This window comes from Ciona intestinalis, chromosome 9, assembly GCF_000224145.3.
Source record: "Ciona intestinalis chromosome 9, KH, whole genome shotgun sequence".
Lineage (NCBI taxonomy): Eukaryota > Metazoa > Chordata > Ascidiacea > Phlebobranchia > Cionidae > Ciona > Ciona intestinalis.
This window is the reverse complement of record NC_020174.2, coordinates 3416971-3434787: the sequence shown is the minus strand read 5'-3', so window position 1 is coordinate 3434787 and position 17817 is coordinate 3416971. Positions and strand designations below refer to the sequence as shown.

General features: G+C 33.6%; 3 protein-coding genes across 5 annotated transcripts in view; all 3 read right to left on the bottom strand.

Moving 5' to 3' along the window:
• Nucleotides 1-671: 671 nt before the first annotated feature.
• LOC100186881 (histone H4 transcription factor) lies at nucleotides 672-4972 on the bottom strand (the record flags this gene model as incomplete). The annotated part of the gene is given in 8 exon segments (XM_002121867.5): nucleotides 672-810; nucleotides 1930-2050; nucleotides 2432-2509; nucleotides 2725-2904; nucleotides 3241-3349; nucleotides 4022-4147; nucleotides 4368-4465; nucleotides 4728-4972. Coding segments are annotated over 8 exon segments (999 nt in total), but the record flags the coding sequence as incomplete, so codon positions are not given.
• A 757-nt stretch (nucleotides 4973-5729) lies between these two features.
• Nucleotides 5730-14800, bottom strand: LOC100176667 (F-box/WD repeat-containing protein 5). Of its 2 annotated transcripts, XM_002121811.4 has the most exons (15): nucleotides 14643-14800; nucleotides 14008-14112; nucleotides 13248-13405; nucleotides 12469-12672; nucleotides 11728-11862; nucleotides 11154-11267; nucleotides 10393-10486; nucleotides 9707-10019; nucleotides 8989-9101; nucleotides 8736-8820; nucleotides 8145-8228; nucleotides 7796-7913; nucleotides 7663-7742; nucleotides 6901-7077; nucleotides 5730-6414 (listed from the first exon to the last, which is right to left on the bottom strand). In XM_002121811.4, the coding sequence occupies exons 1-15, from the start codon at nucleotides 14755-14757 to the stop codon at nucleotides 6372-6374; spliced, it is 1938 nt and encodes a 645-aa protein (XP_002121847.1). In that variant the 5' UTR covers nucleotides 14758-14800; the 3' UTR covers nucleotides 5730-6371. The 2 variants fall into 2 exon arrangements, with proteins under 2 accessions (XP_002121847.1, XP_026691951.1); XM_026836150.1 differs by lacking the exon at nucleotides 8145-8228.
• Nucleotides 14801-15731: 931 nt separating this feature from the next.
• Nucleotides 15732-17817, bottom strand: part of LOC100181334 (NEDD8-conjugating enzyme UBE2F-like) — a 3770-nt gene continuing 1684 nt past the window's right edge. The window contains exons 3-6 of one of the 2 annotated variants that reach the window (XM_002126259.5): nucleotides 17660-17743; nucleotides 16912-17040; nucleotides 16503-16535; nucleotides 15732-16021 (exon numbers count right to left, since the gene is read on the bottom strand). In XM_002126259.5, the coding sequence (XP_002126295.1) occupies nucleotides 15905-16021; nucleotides 16503-16535; nucleotides 16912-17040; nucleotides 17660-17743 (363 nt within the window). In that variant the 3' untranslated portion in view covers nucleotides 15732-15904. The remainder of the gene's footprint in view (nucleotides 16022-16502; nucleotides 16536-16911; nucleotides 17041-17659; nucleotides 17744-17817) is intronic. The other variant, XM_026836157.1, reaches the window with a different exon arrangement.

The following is a 17817-nucleotide window of genomic DNA, read 5'->3' as shown; positions in this document are numbered from 1 at the left end:
TATCCCATTTAAGCACCTCAGCACCCAGGGTTATAATGCCCATGGTCACTAATAAGTCGTTCAAAATGGTAGCGATACATAAAAACCAAAACATGCCACAAATAAATCACCCACAAAGTTACATACTGTACACAAGGTGTGAAACAGAACATCCGTTATAAAATGGTGTCCTTGTCCCGCTATGTGCGGGTACATAAGTTACATTCATTCAGTCATTCATGCACGATAGAAACTAACACATGTGTGAAACAGACTATCTGTTATAAAAGGATTGTCCTTGTCCCGCTATGTGCGGGTAAATGGGTTACATTCATTCATTCATTCATGCACAATAGAAACTAACACATGTGTGAAACAGACTATCCGTTGTAAAAGGATTGTCCTTGTCCCGCTATGTGCGGGTAAATGGGTTACATTCATTCATTCATTCATGCACAATAGAAACTAACACATGTGTGAAACAGACTATCTGTTGTAAAAGGATTGTCCTTGTCCCGCTATGTGCGGGTAAATGGGTTACATTCATTCATTCATTCATGCACAATAGAAACTAACACATGTGTGAAACAAACTATCTGTTATAAAAGGATTGTCCTTGCCTGCTACGTGAGGATAAATGAGTTACATTTATTCATTCATTCATGCGCAAAAGAAACTAACACTTTACAAACCGTATGTTTTGTTCGATAATGATATCTCAGATTTTGCAGAGAACGAACGACGTAATCACAATCTTTAACGTGGCATTTATAAAGTAAATCATTTCGATGAAACGTGGCATGAACTTGAAGATCATAAGGTTCCTTTGACCTGACAATAAACAAGTTGTTAAAACAACAGTCTAAGAAAGTAATTTAAACTAGGCTATGATATTATGTTAGACTCGAATCATTTAGATTTCTTTGTAAATTTACATGTTAGACCCCAAACCATTTAAATTTCTTTGTTATTTTACGTGTTAGACTCGAATCATTTCAATTTCTCTGTTATTTTACGCGTTAGACTAAAACCATTTAAATTTCTTTGTTATTTTACGCGTTAGACTCGAATCATTTAGATTTCTTTGTAAATTTACATGTTAGACACCAAACCATTTAAATTTCTTTGTTATTTTACGTGTTAGACTCGAATCATTTCAATTTCTCTGTTATTTTACGCGTTAGACTAAAACCATTTAAATTTCTTTGTTATTTTACGCGTTAGACTCGAATCGTTTAATTTTCTCTGTTATTTTACGCGTTAGACTCGAATCGTTTAAATTTCTCTGTTACTTTACACGGTAGACTAAAATCATTTAAATTTCTGTGTTATTTACTAAAGTTTTTCGTTTAACATTATTAGGTTTTACACTGTGACGTTAAGACTACATTTTTTCCGTTAAACCCTGTTTTCTTTGAAATAAATGAACGAAGGCCACAACAAACTAGGCTTAACATGATAAACTGTTGTATAAGCTATTAAATAATAAATATGATTTTCTGGGAAAAAATTAATGGGTTTCATAGGCAGGAGGATAAATGTTTAATGTTAGTGCATTCAATGTATTATGAACTTTTTATTCTAATTTCTATTCTATATGGGTAGGGTGCTCCTTGTCAAGGACCTTGGATTTAGGCCACAATTGGCCCATTACCCCAACACCCTGAAAGTTTTTATGTAAGTTGTTTATGAATGCTTTCTTTTTACTCTTCATGAGTAAGGTCCTTGTGGGATTTAGTTTGGATTTTGCCCATTACCCTAACATCCTGGGTTAGAGCACTATCCGTTAAGTGTCTTGCCCAAGGACACATACGCCGATCAGTATAAGTAGCGCCGCCGAGCATCAAACCGGGGACCCTTTGGTTTCAATGCAGGTGCCTAAACCACTGAGCCATAGCGCAGGACAAAAAAATGAATACATACTTATACGGGCAGTTCATGGGTACTTACTTGTAGGGGCAGTATGAGCAGGCATACGGTCTTTCATCAGAATGTTTGTATCTAATATGGTGTTTTAATGATGATGGGTTAGGACACGTCATTTCACATTTAGGACATTTGTAGTGATTTACTGAAGAAAAAAAGGTTCAGGATTAATTAGGTTATCAGATGTTGCATTTGTTTAATATCAATGCTGCTTCCAAAATTTGCTTTTCCGCTATTTCAAAATTTAAAAATTAATCCTAAGAACAAATATAGTAGGTTGGGGTAAAATGTGACACCTTTTCTTTCTATTTTCTTGCATATTCAATTATAAAACCGTATCCTCACGAGTCACGACTCCTTAGACCGTTGTTAATTGCTCAAAACACGATTAGGGTATTTGGATATTATGTGCTAAAGTTGTCTCGTCTTGCCTCACCCTACTATATCATTTTAAAGTTATCATGTGCAACATTCGTAACTTCGTGACACTACTAAAAAAATCAAAATATTTCTATAATAAAGTTACCATGTTGGCGCATATGATCTTTTAATATCCTCTCAGTTAAAAATGTCCTTGAACAATGAGTGCATTGGAAAGAATGTGCTGAATGTATTGTTTTAAAAGTTGTCAATATTTTTTTTAAATATGGAGCTTAATAATAAAAATATAACTTTTATTTGTATTTTTGATTTTGGTAGCGATGATTTAGAAGTAATTTAAACGAAAAGACAGTATATATCGACAAAACAACACTTGTTAAAACACGAATCAAACAAGCACTGTATATACAAAATTATTTTTGACAGTTGTTGACTTACTTTCTTCTGCAGCTTGTCGATCAAAATGGTCGGTAAATTTAGTTTTATTAACGTATAAGTTCCCGCACCATGGACAGGCATAACATTTCTCTTTTGTGTGTGATCGCGTATGATCTTTCAGCTTTGATCTTGCTACACAAGCTGATGTTTTACCTTGTGTATCATAATAATACTTACACCCTGCAAATACAACAAATATTAGTTCGTAGCACAGTTGGTTAGCCTGCCTGCCTATAACCCCAGAGGTAATGGGTTCAAGGCTTGCCGCTGCTACCATTATGGATTTGTGAAAGTATGCGTCCTTGGGCAAGACACTTAACGGCAATTGCTCCATCCCAGTGGTCACTAATGGGTTGTACAAAAATCCCTTAAAAAATAATCCCCCACAAAATAACATACTTGGTAACTGGTAAGCTGGCAGGAGGTGTATAAACAGAACACCAGTGGAATAATGACTGTCGTTTTCCAACCACGCAGGGATTAAGTAAGTAAGTTACATTACAACAAACTATATACCTGTCCAGTGACAGGAAAAAACAATTTTTCCATTTTCGAGAACTTCTTTTTCAGATAATACTGCGTGGTCATAAACATGTATAAAAAATTGATCAGCATTTTCAAAAACCTGTTAAAATGCAATTTAAGAAACTGATTTATAAAACTATTTGCTGTACACATGTATTTAAGATTTTTTATCCTTTAATGTTCATAACACCATTCGCATGGAAAAGTCAGACAAAAATTATTGCAATGTTTATTTCTGTTTCAAGTCTACAGTTGTCTTTTTGGAATTTTTTATGCAAGGTGAATTACAACCAGCTGAAATATTAACCTGGTTTAGATGGTAATTTCAAAATTAAAAAATTTAGAATCGCTGTCAATAAACTAAGTTAATTTAATGCCAAGTATTAAAAATCTGTGCTTGGAAAAATATCCATGGTTTCAGTTTAAATGCTGCGATAAAATTTGAAAGATCAATTATGACATTTTTTTTTAAATTTAACTGAATAATAATTATGATATTTTCTTAAACAATTTTAAACATAAAATAATTGTTTTAAATCTGTTTGTATATATATGTAGTAGGGTGGGGGAAGACGGGACACCTTTAGCACATAATATCCAAATATCCTGATCGAGTTTTAAACAATTAACAACAGTCTATGGGATTCGTGATGATACGATTTTAAATTCTATTAATATTCTTTGTTTATTACAAAATGGGACGAGAAAATAGAATAAAAGTGGTCTTTCTTCCCCCACTCTACTATATAATCGCAACAAAGTTTAAACAAACCATCGAGCAATCACTCCACTGGCATTTGAAGCTGTGAGGTAACTCAGGAATCATGTTACGATTATTAGGATTATGGCATTCACCAAGCTGGATTTCTTGATGGCATAATAAACCCCACCATTTTATCTGAATAAATAAATGAGTTGAATTTATTTCGAGTAATGATTTATTTTAAAACTTATTGATAACGAAGAATGGGAGAGTTTACGAAAGCGAAAAGACGGGTAGTAACGGTAAAACAACAGCATATACAACATATATATATATATATATATATCATTTAAAAAAATATTATAAACATAGTTTTAAAAAAATGCTTTACTGTATAAAACAGTAAAGAACTTACTTTGGTGTGGTATCCATGGAAATTTAAATGTCTAAACAAATCGACACCATTCTGACAAACGAATGTGCAATTGTCCCATTTGCAGGAAAGACTATTTTCTGTTTAATAGAAGTTTGTAATTATTAGTAACTAAATACTATAGGTAAGGTTCCATTGTTTTATTAAAAATAATAATAATAACTATATTTGTCTCTCCGCTTACGGTAGCGAAGATTTAGAAATGTTTTTAAGGAAAAGACAGGATATAGCAACAAAACAACAGTCGCTAATAAAACACGTTTACTGTTTAAAACATATTTACATTTATTAAAAAAAAAAAGATTCTTTACTAGCACCAAAATCAGCAGATAAAAAGTCTACCTGGGGTTAATGCATAAAAATGGTTGCTCAAGTGTTCGTAAAACTGGCTTAGATCAGCGAGAATAACTTGACAACCATTCCATTCACATCGAAGTTGCAACGGCTGGAACTTCACACATTTGTGTGCCGTTTTTATGGGAGTTGACATCCGAGAATTTCACTTATTTTCATGTATTTTAAACGTTTAAGTCCTTAAGATTACCGAAACATTATCATTATTTTATTCATTTCTAATACAAAAGTTTCAGGCGGGAAAGCACCGAACTAATACCGCGAAAACTGCCCCGAATTCCGCTAACGGAATAGAAAATAATATAAGAGAGCCAAGCATTCATATGCACGTAATTAGGTCTGTTTTATCGACTTGCTCTTATTTATGATCTTTGTGCTAAAACAGTAACTTTGTGGTGGTTTGATTTATAATTTAATGAACAAATAAATGAAATTTTTTTCGTCTTTTCGAAAAAAAAAATCCGAAAAAAAAAATATATATACTATTCCGGCGCCGTGGTATAGTGGTTAGCGCGCCTGCCTGTAACCCATAGGTAATGGGTTCAAGGCTCGATGCTGCTACCATTGAGGGCGTATGTGTCTTTGAGCAAGACACTTAACGGCAATTGCTCCAACCCAGTGGTCACTAATGGTCAGAAATAAATTATCAGAAATACATAAAAAAAAGAAAAAATCCAAAAAAAAATAATTACCCCAAAAGTAACATACATGGTAACTCGTAAGCTGGCACGAGGTGTTAAACCCGTGTGATAACGACTGTCGTTTTCTGGCCACGCGAGGATAAAGTAAGTTACATTCATAGTAGGGTGGGGGAAGATGGTACACCCTTTCATTGTAATTTCTTGGCCGATTTGGTAGTAAACAAAAACATTTAAAGATTTATAAAAAACATATTCTTACAACTCCCATATACCATTATTAGTTGTTTAATGTGCTAAAAGTGTCCAATCTTGCCCCACCCTACTATATTTTCATTTAACAGTAACGGAGTTCGGACCATATAGAATTTATTAAAACAATAACACTTACACAGAACTTTATAACACATTGTCTTAATATCTTAATAAACATAACACAATATAACACATTATCTTTATGCACTGATGGGAATATAAACACTGCTTGGCACTGCGATTTCTCAATTATGGTTAACTTTTTAAATTTCGAAATTTTTTATCCAGAGTTTAGATACTAAATCAGCAGATCAGCAATTTTTTTGTCAAAATTCGAAAATATTTTCTCTCTTAAACTTAGACCAGGGATGGTACTCTCTGTTACCCAAAAACTAGTTGGTTGCGTAACTATTGTTTTTTTAGTCGCAGACTAAAATTTAGTCTGTGATTTTTCACGTTGAATCGACCGACTAATTTTCTGTGCATTACTTAGTACAGAAGTTAGTGGTCAAAATATACAAACTAAAATTTTAGTTGGGCGACTAAAAAAGCAAGATCGAAATTTAGGCCATGATTAGTTTCGTCGTTAGACAAGAATGAAATATCTGTTATGTTAGCTGCAAAAGCCTGCAATTGACCTGTGCAACATTTTACACTCCCTAACTGGAGCATATCGGGTATAATAAACAAAGTTATATAATTTTTGTAAAGTACAATATGTGGCTGAGGCTAAAACCACTCATACTTTTGTTCTTGCTTTTGCACGTACTCCGCTGAGCAGTCTGTAGAAGTTTAGGCAAATTTTAGATTTAGTCATATTTAAATTAAAGTAGATCGGCCAAAAATACATTAAACAGTAATCAGTCTACAATAAAGCAGTACTAATTGTTCCAACCTAGTGGTCACTAATCGGTTGTCCAAATTATAAGCCATACATAAAAAAAAAAAAAATAATCACTCACAAAGTAAAACACATGGTAACTCGTAAGCTGGCATGAGGTGTATGAAACAAAACACCCGTGTTAAAAGTTTGCCAATTCTTCTGTCTGACGCTGTGGCACAAAGTTAGCGCGTCTGCCTCTAACTTAGAGGTTATGTATTCAAGACTTGTTACAGCTACCATTGTGGGCGTATGTGTCCTTGGGCAAGACACTTAACGCAATTGCTTCAACCCCGGGGTGGAGAAATTATCAACCACGCATAAAAAATGTGTGATTGGTAAATAAGTTACATTCAACTATACTCAAGATGTTGTCAGCCACACAAACCTTCTGAAAGATTTAGATCTCCATATTTTTATAGTTTTGTCATCACTTGCCGACACAGCCATTGATGGATCACAGGGATTGACAGCAACACAGTTTACAACATCATCGTGAACTAACCGGCTAACGCACACACCGTAGTGGCGATCCCATATGTAACCACAGTTGTCCTCAGAACCACTAAAAATGACACAAAGTTTGTCATGTCCTGCAGCATAGCATGGATGAATAAATGTAATTTACTTTATCCTCGCGTGGCTGGGAAAGGACAGTTGTTAAACACGGGTGTTTTGTTTTTTAGACCTCGTGCCAGCTTACGAGTTATCAAGTATGTTGCTTTGTGGGTGATTATTTTTTTGGTATTTTATTTTTATGTGTGGCTGATAATTTGGACAACCCATTAGTGACCACTGGGTTGGAGCAATTGCTGTTAAGTGTCTTGCCCAAAGACGAATACGCCAAAAATGGTAGCAGAAGCATATTGGTTAGCACTTCTGCCACTAACCCAGAGATAATAGATTCAAGGCTCATCGCTGCTACCAGTGTGGGTGCATGTGCAAGACACGTAACGGCAATTGTTCCAACATAGTGGCCACTAATGGGTTGTCTAAATTGTCAGAAAAACAATCACCAACAAAGTAACATACATGGTAACACATAAGTTGGCACGAGGTTCAAAAATACAAAACACCTATATTTTTATTTCGAATATTGTTTGTCGAGAGGTTAAAACAAATAACATTCATTCAAGAAATTTTTTCAAACCTTGCAACATAAAGGTCATTACTGCTGAGATGAAGAAAGAAGACGTCACTTTTGGCATTGTGTCCGCTCAAGACACTGATCTATAATTAAAACGATTAGTCATTACAATCATGCACATTGTCATCGCGTATACCTTCGTCATAGTGATGAGATCATACACAAACATCTTAATATCGTTTGCAATTGGCGGTGGGTTGAATAAACTGATATCATCTTCCGTTAACCATTCTCGTACGTTAACATACAAATATCTGCACAAATTAGAAGCATTTTACAAAAACATTTCGAAATTTGAAAAGACAGTTTTATAAATCTATATTTATAGTTGTAGAATGTTGAAAATACAGTTTTATAATTCTTTAAATGTTCTTTTTTTCCTACCAAATAGGACGAGAAAATAGAATAAAAAGGTGACGCATCTTCTCCCACCCTACTTTAACTTTATACTGAAATAATATTTTATTTAGCAACGAAAATATCACCGATTACATGAAGACAACGTCATTCCAACACACTGTCCTTTTACTTCAATGATATGATCCCAATTATCCGTCTGTAAATCTGACCTAAATATAAATTTTATTGATCAACCTTTGCTGATTTTATTTTTAACCTATAAAAAAATATTCTAAAAATGTTTGTCATAATAATTTTTTTTAAATTGCAACTTTAATTTATTGTAGCAAGAAGGCCCTTAGCACGCCTGCCTCTAACCTGAGGCAATGGGTTCAAGGCTCTACACTGCTACCATTGTGGGTGTATGTGTCTTTGGGCAAGACACTTAACGGCGTTTGCTCCAACCCAGTGGTCTCTAATGGGTTGTCCAAATTATCAGCCACAAATAAAAAGAAATTAAAAAATATAACAAAAAAATCACCCACAAAGTAACATACATGGTAACATGAGGTGTATGAACACCCGTGTTCTAACGACTGTTTTTTTTATGTCCACGCGAGGATAAAACAAGTTACATTTGTTTATTTAATATAAAAAAAACGACAAAAATCACAAGTAGTATAGAATGAAACTGAAAATGTGTTGTATACTATACGCAATCTTCACCCCATAAATACCTGTTATATTCTTGTGCTGCAATCAATGACTTTAAATCTCTCTCATCAACATGGCCACATTCCTCTTCTTTCAAATATTTAATTCCTTGATAAAAAAAAAACTTTAAAATAAAAATTATGGTAACCTCACGACCTCCATAGGCCATTGTTAATTGTTCAAAACACGATCAGGGTGTTTTGATATTATATGCTAAAGGTGTCCCATCTTCCCCCACCCTACTATATAAATAAGAAATCCCAATTCATTTCTAACCTATTTGGTGTGGTATGCTCACATAATCTCCTGTGAAACCTATCAAGACTTTACAAACTTTTGGAAGGAATATCCTCACATGATCTTCCTCTGCACTCGTGGTTGACGCTGAACTAATAAGAAAAAAGATGCAAAGGTAAAGTGAACATAATGTATAGAAGGTTGGGGGAAGATGGGACACCTTTAACACATATTATATAAATATCCTGATCGTGTTTTAATCAATGAACAATGGCCTATTGGGGTACCTTGGATACGGTTTTATAATTTTTTAGATTGTTCTTTGTTTACTACCAAATGTGACAAGAAATTAGAATAAAAAGGTGTCCTATCTTTCCCCCACCCTAAAAAAAATATATATATAGTCTTTTTGCTCCACATTCCTACAATGTACAGTGTATTTTCCAAAAACAATATTTTAGCAGCTCATCTGGTATGAAAACATAATGTATTTCCGAAACGTCGGTAATACGCTACGTTATTTTTATACCAGATGAGCAGCTAAAATATTGCTTTTGGAAAATACACTACGTTTTTTTTATACGGAGGAAGATGGGACAACTTTTTAATTTAAGTTTCTAATAACACTTAGATTATGCCTGGTAGCAGAAGTAACAGAATACGGAAACACACTCGTTTTTTTATACCAAATGAGCAACGAAAAAATTATTTATGTAATACCCCGTAGCAGAAGTAACAGAATACAACACAAAAGTACCTTTCTTCTGTCCCAGACAAATATGATCTTTCCTGTCCACATACCGGACATAAAGTTTGATTTTGAAAGTGGCAAGTGTCCGAACTTTCCGGATAAATCTCATTGTTTCTCTCCGGCAAACTTTCGGTATCTGTTGATTGAATTCCGCACGACTTCAAAACGACTCCTATTTCTCCGTCAACGTATTTAACAGGTTTTGAACAGAAACTAAAACAAGTGGGCTCCTTGTTCCATGTCGTTCTTGGCAACTTAGTTTGTTCATTTTCGTTAGTCATGCATCGTTTCAAAGTCTGTTTACATCCATCGCACTGACCTGAATGAATGAATGTAACTTACTCTATCCTTACATGGCCGAAAAAAGACTGCCGTCATAACACAGGTGTTGTGCCAGCTTACAAGTTATAATGTATGTTACTTTGTAGGTGATTTTTTTTAAAAAGATTTTTTCTTTATGTTTATGTATGGCTGATAATTCGGACAACTCATTAGTGACCACTGAGTTGGAGCAATTGTCGTTAAATGTCTTGCCCAAGGACACATACGTCCACAATGGTAGCAACAACCAGACTTTAACCCATTACCTCTGGGTTACAGGCGGGCGCGCTAACAATTTTGCCCCGGCGCTTTTGACCTAATTATTTTAATCTTTAAGAAAAAGTATGATGAAAAAAGTTGAGCAAAAATACCGTATATTTTCCTCTCGTTGATATTTTTTAGATGTTGAAAATGCATGGCGTGTAGATGTTGTGATAAATCTACATCAGGTTCACTCCTCATAATCTACATATTATCATAACATTTTGTCAGTTTATCATAATTTGGAAGCTTTAAAATTTACGTATTTATTCTAGTAGGATGGGGGAAGACGAGAGACCTTTAGCACATAATATTCAAATATCTTGATCGTCTTTTAAACGATTAACACAGCAGTCTATGTGAGTTGTAAGGATCTGGTTTTATAATTTTTTTTTGTTTTTTTTGGTTTACTACAAAATGGGACGAGAAAATAAAATGAAAAGTTGTCCCATCCTCCCCCACTATGCTGTACATAACAGCGCAGGGATGAACAATACAGAATAATTAGGCATTCTAGGATATCCTAGAATTTATTTTTTGTTTTGAATTTTAATTCTTTTTTTCATTTTTAATACAATTCAATTTTTACCCACATATAAAAATATTAAAATATTTTAAGACATGACTGATGATGACATCATCGAATACTGAATCCCATAAACTCAATTAGATTCGAATACAAAAGAATTCGAATCTCACGGACCTGAAATTTTGTATTGTGCATCCCTAACAGTGCAATTTCTCATCAACTGTTTACGGTAATTTACCAAAGTCAAAAAGATGCAATTTTGTTAATAATATAATAACTTTTTAAAGATTAAAACTACAATAAAATTATTAAAGGGCAAAATTTTGTTTTCTGATTTTTTACCTTTCGTATGCATGATGTCAAATCTGCCACACGAATATAACTAACAGTTGCCCAATTATTGCATTTAAACAAGAATGCTCTAGACATTGTTGCCTTATGCAAGTTCTCAACTTCCTGCAAAAACTTGAATTTATAAAATAAAAAATTTACAAATTTTAAAAATATACAAAATTTAAAAATTTACAAAATTCACAAAATTTAAAAGTTAAAAATATTAACTAAATTCAAAAATTTTAAAATATTAAAAATTTAGGGTTGTTTTAAAGAATGCGAGCAGCACATTAAAACATAGATATATATATATATTAATATATATATACATATTTTATAAAAGATAAGTCCTACCAGAGTTTGTTTTTATCAAGAAAGAAATTCTAATCCAAGCAATTGCATAACATGTCATAACATAATTTTGTATTTATTTCCTTAAAAATGTGGTGAAGGCCATGTTATTAAAAGACAGAAAAATACTTAGCAGCAACAAACCATTTATGTTTAATTATTATCAAGTTGGACTTTTATATAGAACCAAAAGTGTGCGTAAAGACACGATTTTTAACAAGTCTCATGTTACCTGACTTGACTTGTTAAGTACAACTTCACATAAACATTGCCTTGTGTAAGATAAAACATGGGCTCTGGCAGAAAGTATATGAGAATCATTAAGCCAGGTTCCCATCACATCATAGGGGAGAATACGAACTCGAGACTGAAAAAAAATTATTAAATATAGTAGGGTGGCAGAGATAGGACCATTAGCACATTATATCCAAATATCCTGATCGTGTTTTAAACATTTAACAACGATCTGTTGGGAGTCGTGAGAATTTGGTTTTATAATTCTTTGAATGTTTCTTGTCTGCTACTAAATGGGACAAGAAAATAGAATGAAAATGTGGACCATTTTCCCCTACCCTACTAGTCCGGCGCCGTGGCAAACTGGCTAGCGCGCCTGCCTCTAACGCAGAGGTAATGGGTTCAAGGCTCGTCCCTGCTACCATTGCGGGCGTATGTGTCCTTGGGCAAGACACTTAACGGCAATTGCTCAAACCCAGTGGTCACTAATGGGTTGTCCAAATTATTAGCCATACATAATAAAACATGAAAAAAAAACAAAAAATATTCACCCACGAAGTAACATATATGGTAACTCGTAAGCTGGCACGAGGTGTATTAACACCCGTGTTATAAGGACTGTCGTTTCCCGGCCACGCGAGGATAAAGTAAGTTACATACATACATACTATAACTTAAACATTTATTGATACTTTTTCCTACTAAAAGAAAATCACTTCTTACTAGTACTTATACATACTTGTATGGTGAATGAGCCGGCAAATATGTTGTAAACAACTATTTCTCCACCTTGCTCAGAACCTGTACATCTACCAGACACTAACAGTTGTGTATCACAAGGGCTGAACTGGGACAGTTGTGTATATTTCCATTGAAACAGTGAATTTTTAACACCAAGATATTCACTAAACACAGTCTCAAATGGCCAATCAGCATTGTAAACCTGTATTTTAAAAATAAAAATATGAGCAGTTTATTTTGCGACAATTTTTTTATTCTTTAAAATAATACAATACTTTAAAATTTCATATTTTGGACAAGTCATATTTTGGGACAAATTTTTTATATATATCGGGACAATTTTTTATATTTTTTTCATACAATACTATAAAATATAAGCAGTTATACTAGCGTTGTGGGCATATGTGACCTTGGGCAAGACACTTAATGGAAATTGCTCCAAACCAGTGGTCACTAATAGTAATGGGTTGTCCGTAGACTCCGTATTATCAGCCATACATAAAAACACACTGAGAAAGTAACATACAGGGTAACTCAAGCTGGCACAAGGTGTATAAAACAGAACAACCATGTTATAACTTATAACGACTGCCCCCCAGCGACGTAAGAATAAAGCAAGTTATGTAAAAAAATCCCCCTAAAATAATCACCCACGAAGTTGGTCACTCGTAAGCTGGCACGAGGTGTATAAAACAGAATAATAGAACATCCATGGTATAACAACTGCTGTATTCCAGCCACGCAAAAATAAACAAGCTACATTCATCTATTCATCACCTTGATGTAGGCATCTTTTGAACATGTAGAAAACATCATCCCATTATTAGCGAACGCCACATGTAAAACCTCATCCGTGTGTTCTTCAATCTTTTCCAACTCAGCACTCGGAACTCGATCGATCAATCTTTCATATTCTTCCTTCCAAGATATCGCACCTTTATAAATAGAAAATATCTGTAAACCAGTCTGAAGAGTACGGTGCACCCGGGATTTTGTATTTTAGAAGGTGCACAAACGATTTTTGTTTTAGATTTTTGGTTATGCACGCTATAGTTTATCCTACACATACCAATTAATTAAACAATGAACGCAATCTGTAATAAACTAGGTAGAATTTGCCAAGGTGGCTTGGAAATTTAGAGGCTTTGCATTCGGATTTTAATGATAACATTCTTGCATGTGTAAAATGACTGTCTTGCACACGAGAGATCTTTTTAAGAACTACTACTGTCTATTCTGCAAACTGGTCTGTAGGACAATTAACACTACTGTCTGTGAGTTGTCTTTAGGCCATCATCAATACCAATTTGTTATTTAATTATCCTTTTTCTATAATTGATTAACATCAAATGCAGCACTACACCATAAGCCTCGTTTCTTTTCCACAACTTTAACATTTACTAAAACTACAAGGGTAAAAATGGTGTCTTTTTATTTCTATTTTGAAAAAAGGATTTTCTCTTTTAAAATGGCAGTAAAACAAACAAAAGTACAGGCTTAACTTTTTAGCGTAAATGAAAAGAGTTATCTTGTATACCTGAGTTTAAACTAACATGGCCATGAAGTTTAAAATCGGTTGCAAACCTTCGTTTCCACAGTAGTTCCTGATCAGCAACCAATTTCCAACGACGGCAAGTTTGACCTTTTTAACAGAAATACTTTTAGTTGAACACATTATATGAATGTAACTTACTTTATCCTAGCGTGGCTGGAAAACGACAGACATTATAACACGGATGTTCATACACCTCGTGCCAGCTTACGAGTTACCATGTTTGATTTTTTGTAGGTAATTATTTTTTTTTTTTTATGTATGGCTGATAATTTAGACAACCAATTAGTGACCACTGGGTTGGAGCAATTTCCGTTAAGTGTCTTGCCCAATGACACATACACCAACATTAGTAGCAACGACGAGGCCTGAACCCATTACCTCATGGTAACTTGTAAGCTGGCACAAGGTGTTAACCCATGTGATAACAACTGCTGTTTCCCTGCCAAGCGAGAATAAAGCAAGTTACATTTATAATATATTGGAGAGTATTGTGAGTTAGTAAAAAATTCCTGCCCAGCCTTAGCCTAGCGCTGAGTAACAGTATACTTAAATTTGTCATAAATGTAACAGCATGCAAAAAATAACTTAAAGTTTAAGTCTTAAACAAATGAATTTACCTAATCTTAAAAGATGTTTACAGTCTACGTACTGAAATATTTTTAACAACAGTTCTTCTGGCAAAAGTTCCCAAGAGTTAAATCCATCATGATCTAATATTTGTTGTTCTGTCATGGTTTACATTTTATTTTTAACACTGTAAATGAGGTATATATATAAAATGAATAAATTTGTTTAAAAAATTGAAATATATAATTGCTATATTGTATTATACTCATAGTCATAACAGACTTTTTTAATACACCAATACCAGTGTGCATTCAGTCATAAGTGCATATAATATGGCAATTTTAAATCAGCAATAGCATTAGTATAAATAATTATAGAAATACAGCACATGGATTTTTATAATTCACTTGTGAATAAAACTTATAGCGTCACGTCACAAGATTGAAATGTATATCTCAATGCTAGGGAGCAATTCTCCCCCTACGTTGTCTGCTTACCGTTAACGTTACAACCAATCTTTAACCCGTTTAACCACTAACCTCTAGGCTACCCCCTAACCCCTATGACCACTAGTCCCTTAATAATAACGGCACTAGTGAAGAGTCTCCGCCCACCTTATTTGCTAACCACTAACCCCAATAACCACTAACCCCTCTATTATAACCACTAACCCGTAACCCCCTAACCATCAACACAACACCTAACCACTAACACTTTCCACCAGCCTATTCTGCTACGTACCGGAAGATTCTTCATTAGTGCCTAATTACCGACCACGTAACACATTCCACTAGCCTAAATCGTACCGAAGCAATAGGAGGATGCAATGAACAAGAGTCGATGGCTTGGCAATGAACCAAAGTAAACAAAGCAAGAGAGAACAAGAGAGCTAAGGTCTAATGAATGAGCACGTACTATTATAAAAAAAAGACGAAAATACATTTTTAGCGTTCTCTTACGAGGATAGAAGTAATATCGATCTGATATATTTATATAAACAGATTGTTAAGTTTTAACAATCAAAAACGGAAATTGTCACTCTGTATACTGCATACTACGTATATCTATATACCAATATGTTTGCATAATTGCTAAAGTAGGCAGAGAAGCCTAAAAATATTAACCAAGTCCAGAACAACCCATAGTTAACACTGACTTTATTCAACGGATTTTGTTTTAATTAAAATCACAAATCAAAACAAAAACGAAGGTACAAATATAAAGCACATTTTTTATGCACAGAAACAGCAGTAGGCAGCTTACCAAATCAAAATAAATATGTTTAAACATTTTGTACAATTAACACAGTAAATCAGGTAGGGGCATTTTTATACAAATATACTTCTAACGTTCTTCTAAATTTCCTTGGATCTTTTTTAAATTCATTCGCAGCTTCTAAGTTAAGAGGATCATCAAAATCAGCTAAATCCTACATAAACATACACACAGCTTAGAAGAACTAACTTTGCAAAGTGTTAATGATGGGAAATATACAATCTAATACAGTATGCAAAATTGTATATAGTAAGGTGGGGGGAGATGGGACACTTTTTCAATCCATTTTCCCCTTTCATTTGTTGGTAAACAAAGGATATTTAAAGAATTTTAAAACCGTCTTCCAAAGACTCGCAAAGACTGTTGTTAATTGCTTAAAACACAATCAGGATATTTGGATATTATGTGCAAAATATATCCCGTCTTCCACTACCACTACGGTACTATATATTTGCTTTAGCAGAAAAATTGGTAGGGAAAGTTAAAAGTTTAGACCTTTCTGAATTAGTTTGCAATACCTGAATACAGATTTAAATAAATCAAGTTTTTAAGCCAAATTTTATAAGATTGTCAAATGTCAGAATAAAAGTTGTCTGACAAACAACCTTTTTAAATTAAATAAATACACAACATACCGTAAATAAAGAACCAAGACCCCAGATCAAATCCTAAATAATATAAGAAATTATGATGATGGTAATCAATGAATTCACATATATTTATTTATAACAAAAGTAGGTATTTATTAGGCAAAAATCAGAAGCTAAATGTTAAAACTATACTTTTAAATCATATTTATTTCCAAATTATCAAAAACAATACCAACCATATTATATATAAATATTTAAACAAATATTCTATAACCTAAAACAGGACTTTCCTAGACTCGGGGACTGCAAAGATCCCAAAGTTTTTGTACACCCTTATATTATACCATTAACCGTGAAGACTTAAAAGTCACAGAAAATTTAGATGCCCCATTCTAGAGTATACTCTTTACATGATAAAATATATTAAATAATTACATAACTAAATGGCCATTACTTTGACTGATCTTGTTGGCGCCCACCCCGAACCGTCCAACGAATGTTCTCTTAATATACTCAAGCAAACTTCACCTTTCAAGCTAATGTTTGGATGCCAAACAGATGTTGTGCATTTTACAACTGGTGGCTAAATGTAGAATCAGATTTAAAAAAAAAAAAAAAAAAGAATTATTTCGACACAGAATGTGTATTGTAAAAATCTGTTTCTGTTCCCAATCGGGCCAATCACAAAACACTTGTAACTGTAAAAAAAATATTTGGACACCGAATTTATATTATTTTTCATATCTGTTCACAATTACAAAACACCTGTAACTGAACTGAATAGGAAAATATAATATAAAAAAAGAAAAACATAAGCTAAAAAAAGAAAAAATATAAGCTAAAAAAACAGATAACAATTAAAATTGTGTTGATAACTGAATAATCAACCAAGGATAGTAACATCTGAAATGATTTAACTTGATGGTCAACCAGTTACCAGGCATTGAGTCATACAACAATTAACCTAAAAGCCATAAAACCAGGTCTATAGTTCTGATCTAGAAGACTTAAGCCCTACGCAGACTGCCGAAGAATAACAATTTGAAAATCCCCAAAACTTATCTGACTGTATTTTAAATTAATGGCGAAAGTTGGAACATAAGGCATAAACTAAGCACTAAAGATAGTAGTGTGCATTGGGCTTAAAGAGTCTTAACAACACAATACAGATGTTTTTCGTATAAATGAGACATTTGACTTACTTTCATGTTGTATTCTTCTGGTATTGAAACATTGAACTTAAAACACCCATCTTTCCACATCCCATCCTCAGGAGTCACAGAAACCTAATTATAAATATGAATGAATGTAACTTACTTTATCCTCGCGTGGCCGGAAAACGACAGTTGTTATCACACGA

Coding starts and splice junctions, on each gene's coding strand:
- LOC100176667 (XM_002121811.4), bottom strand. CDS start 14,757: ATGACAGAACAACAAATATTAGATCATGATGGATTTAACTCTTGGGAA. Junction 12,673..13,247: donor CAAAAGATGCCTACATCAAG/GTGATGAATAGA, acceptor TTTAAAATACAG/GTTTACAATGCTGATTGGCC. Junction 9,102..9,706: donor TTGTCTGGGACAGAAGAAAG/GTACTTTTGTGT, acceptor TTTTCTTATTAG/TTCAGCGTCAACCACGAGTG.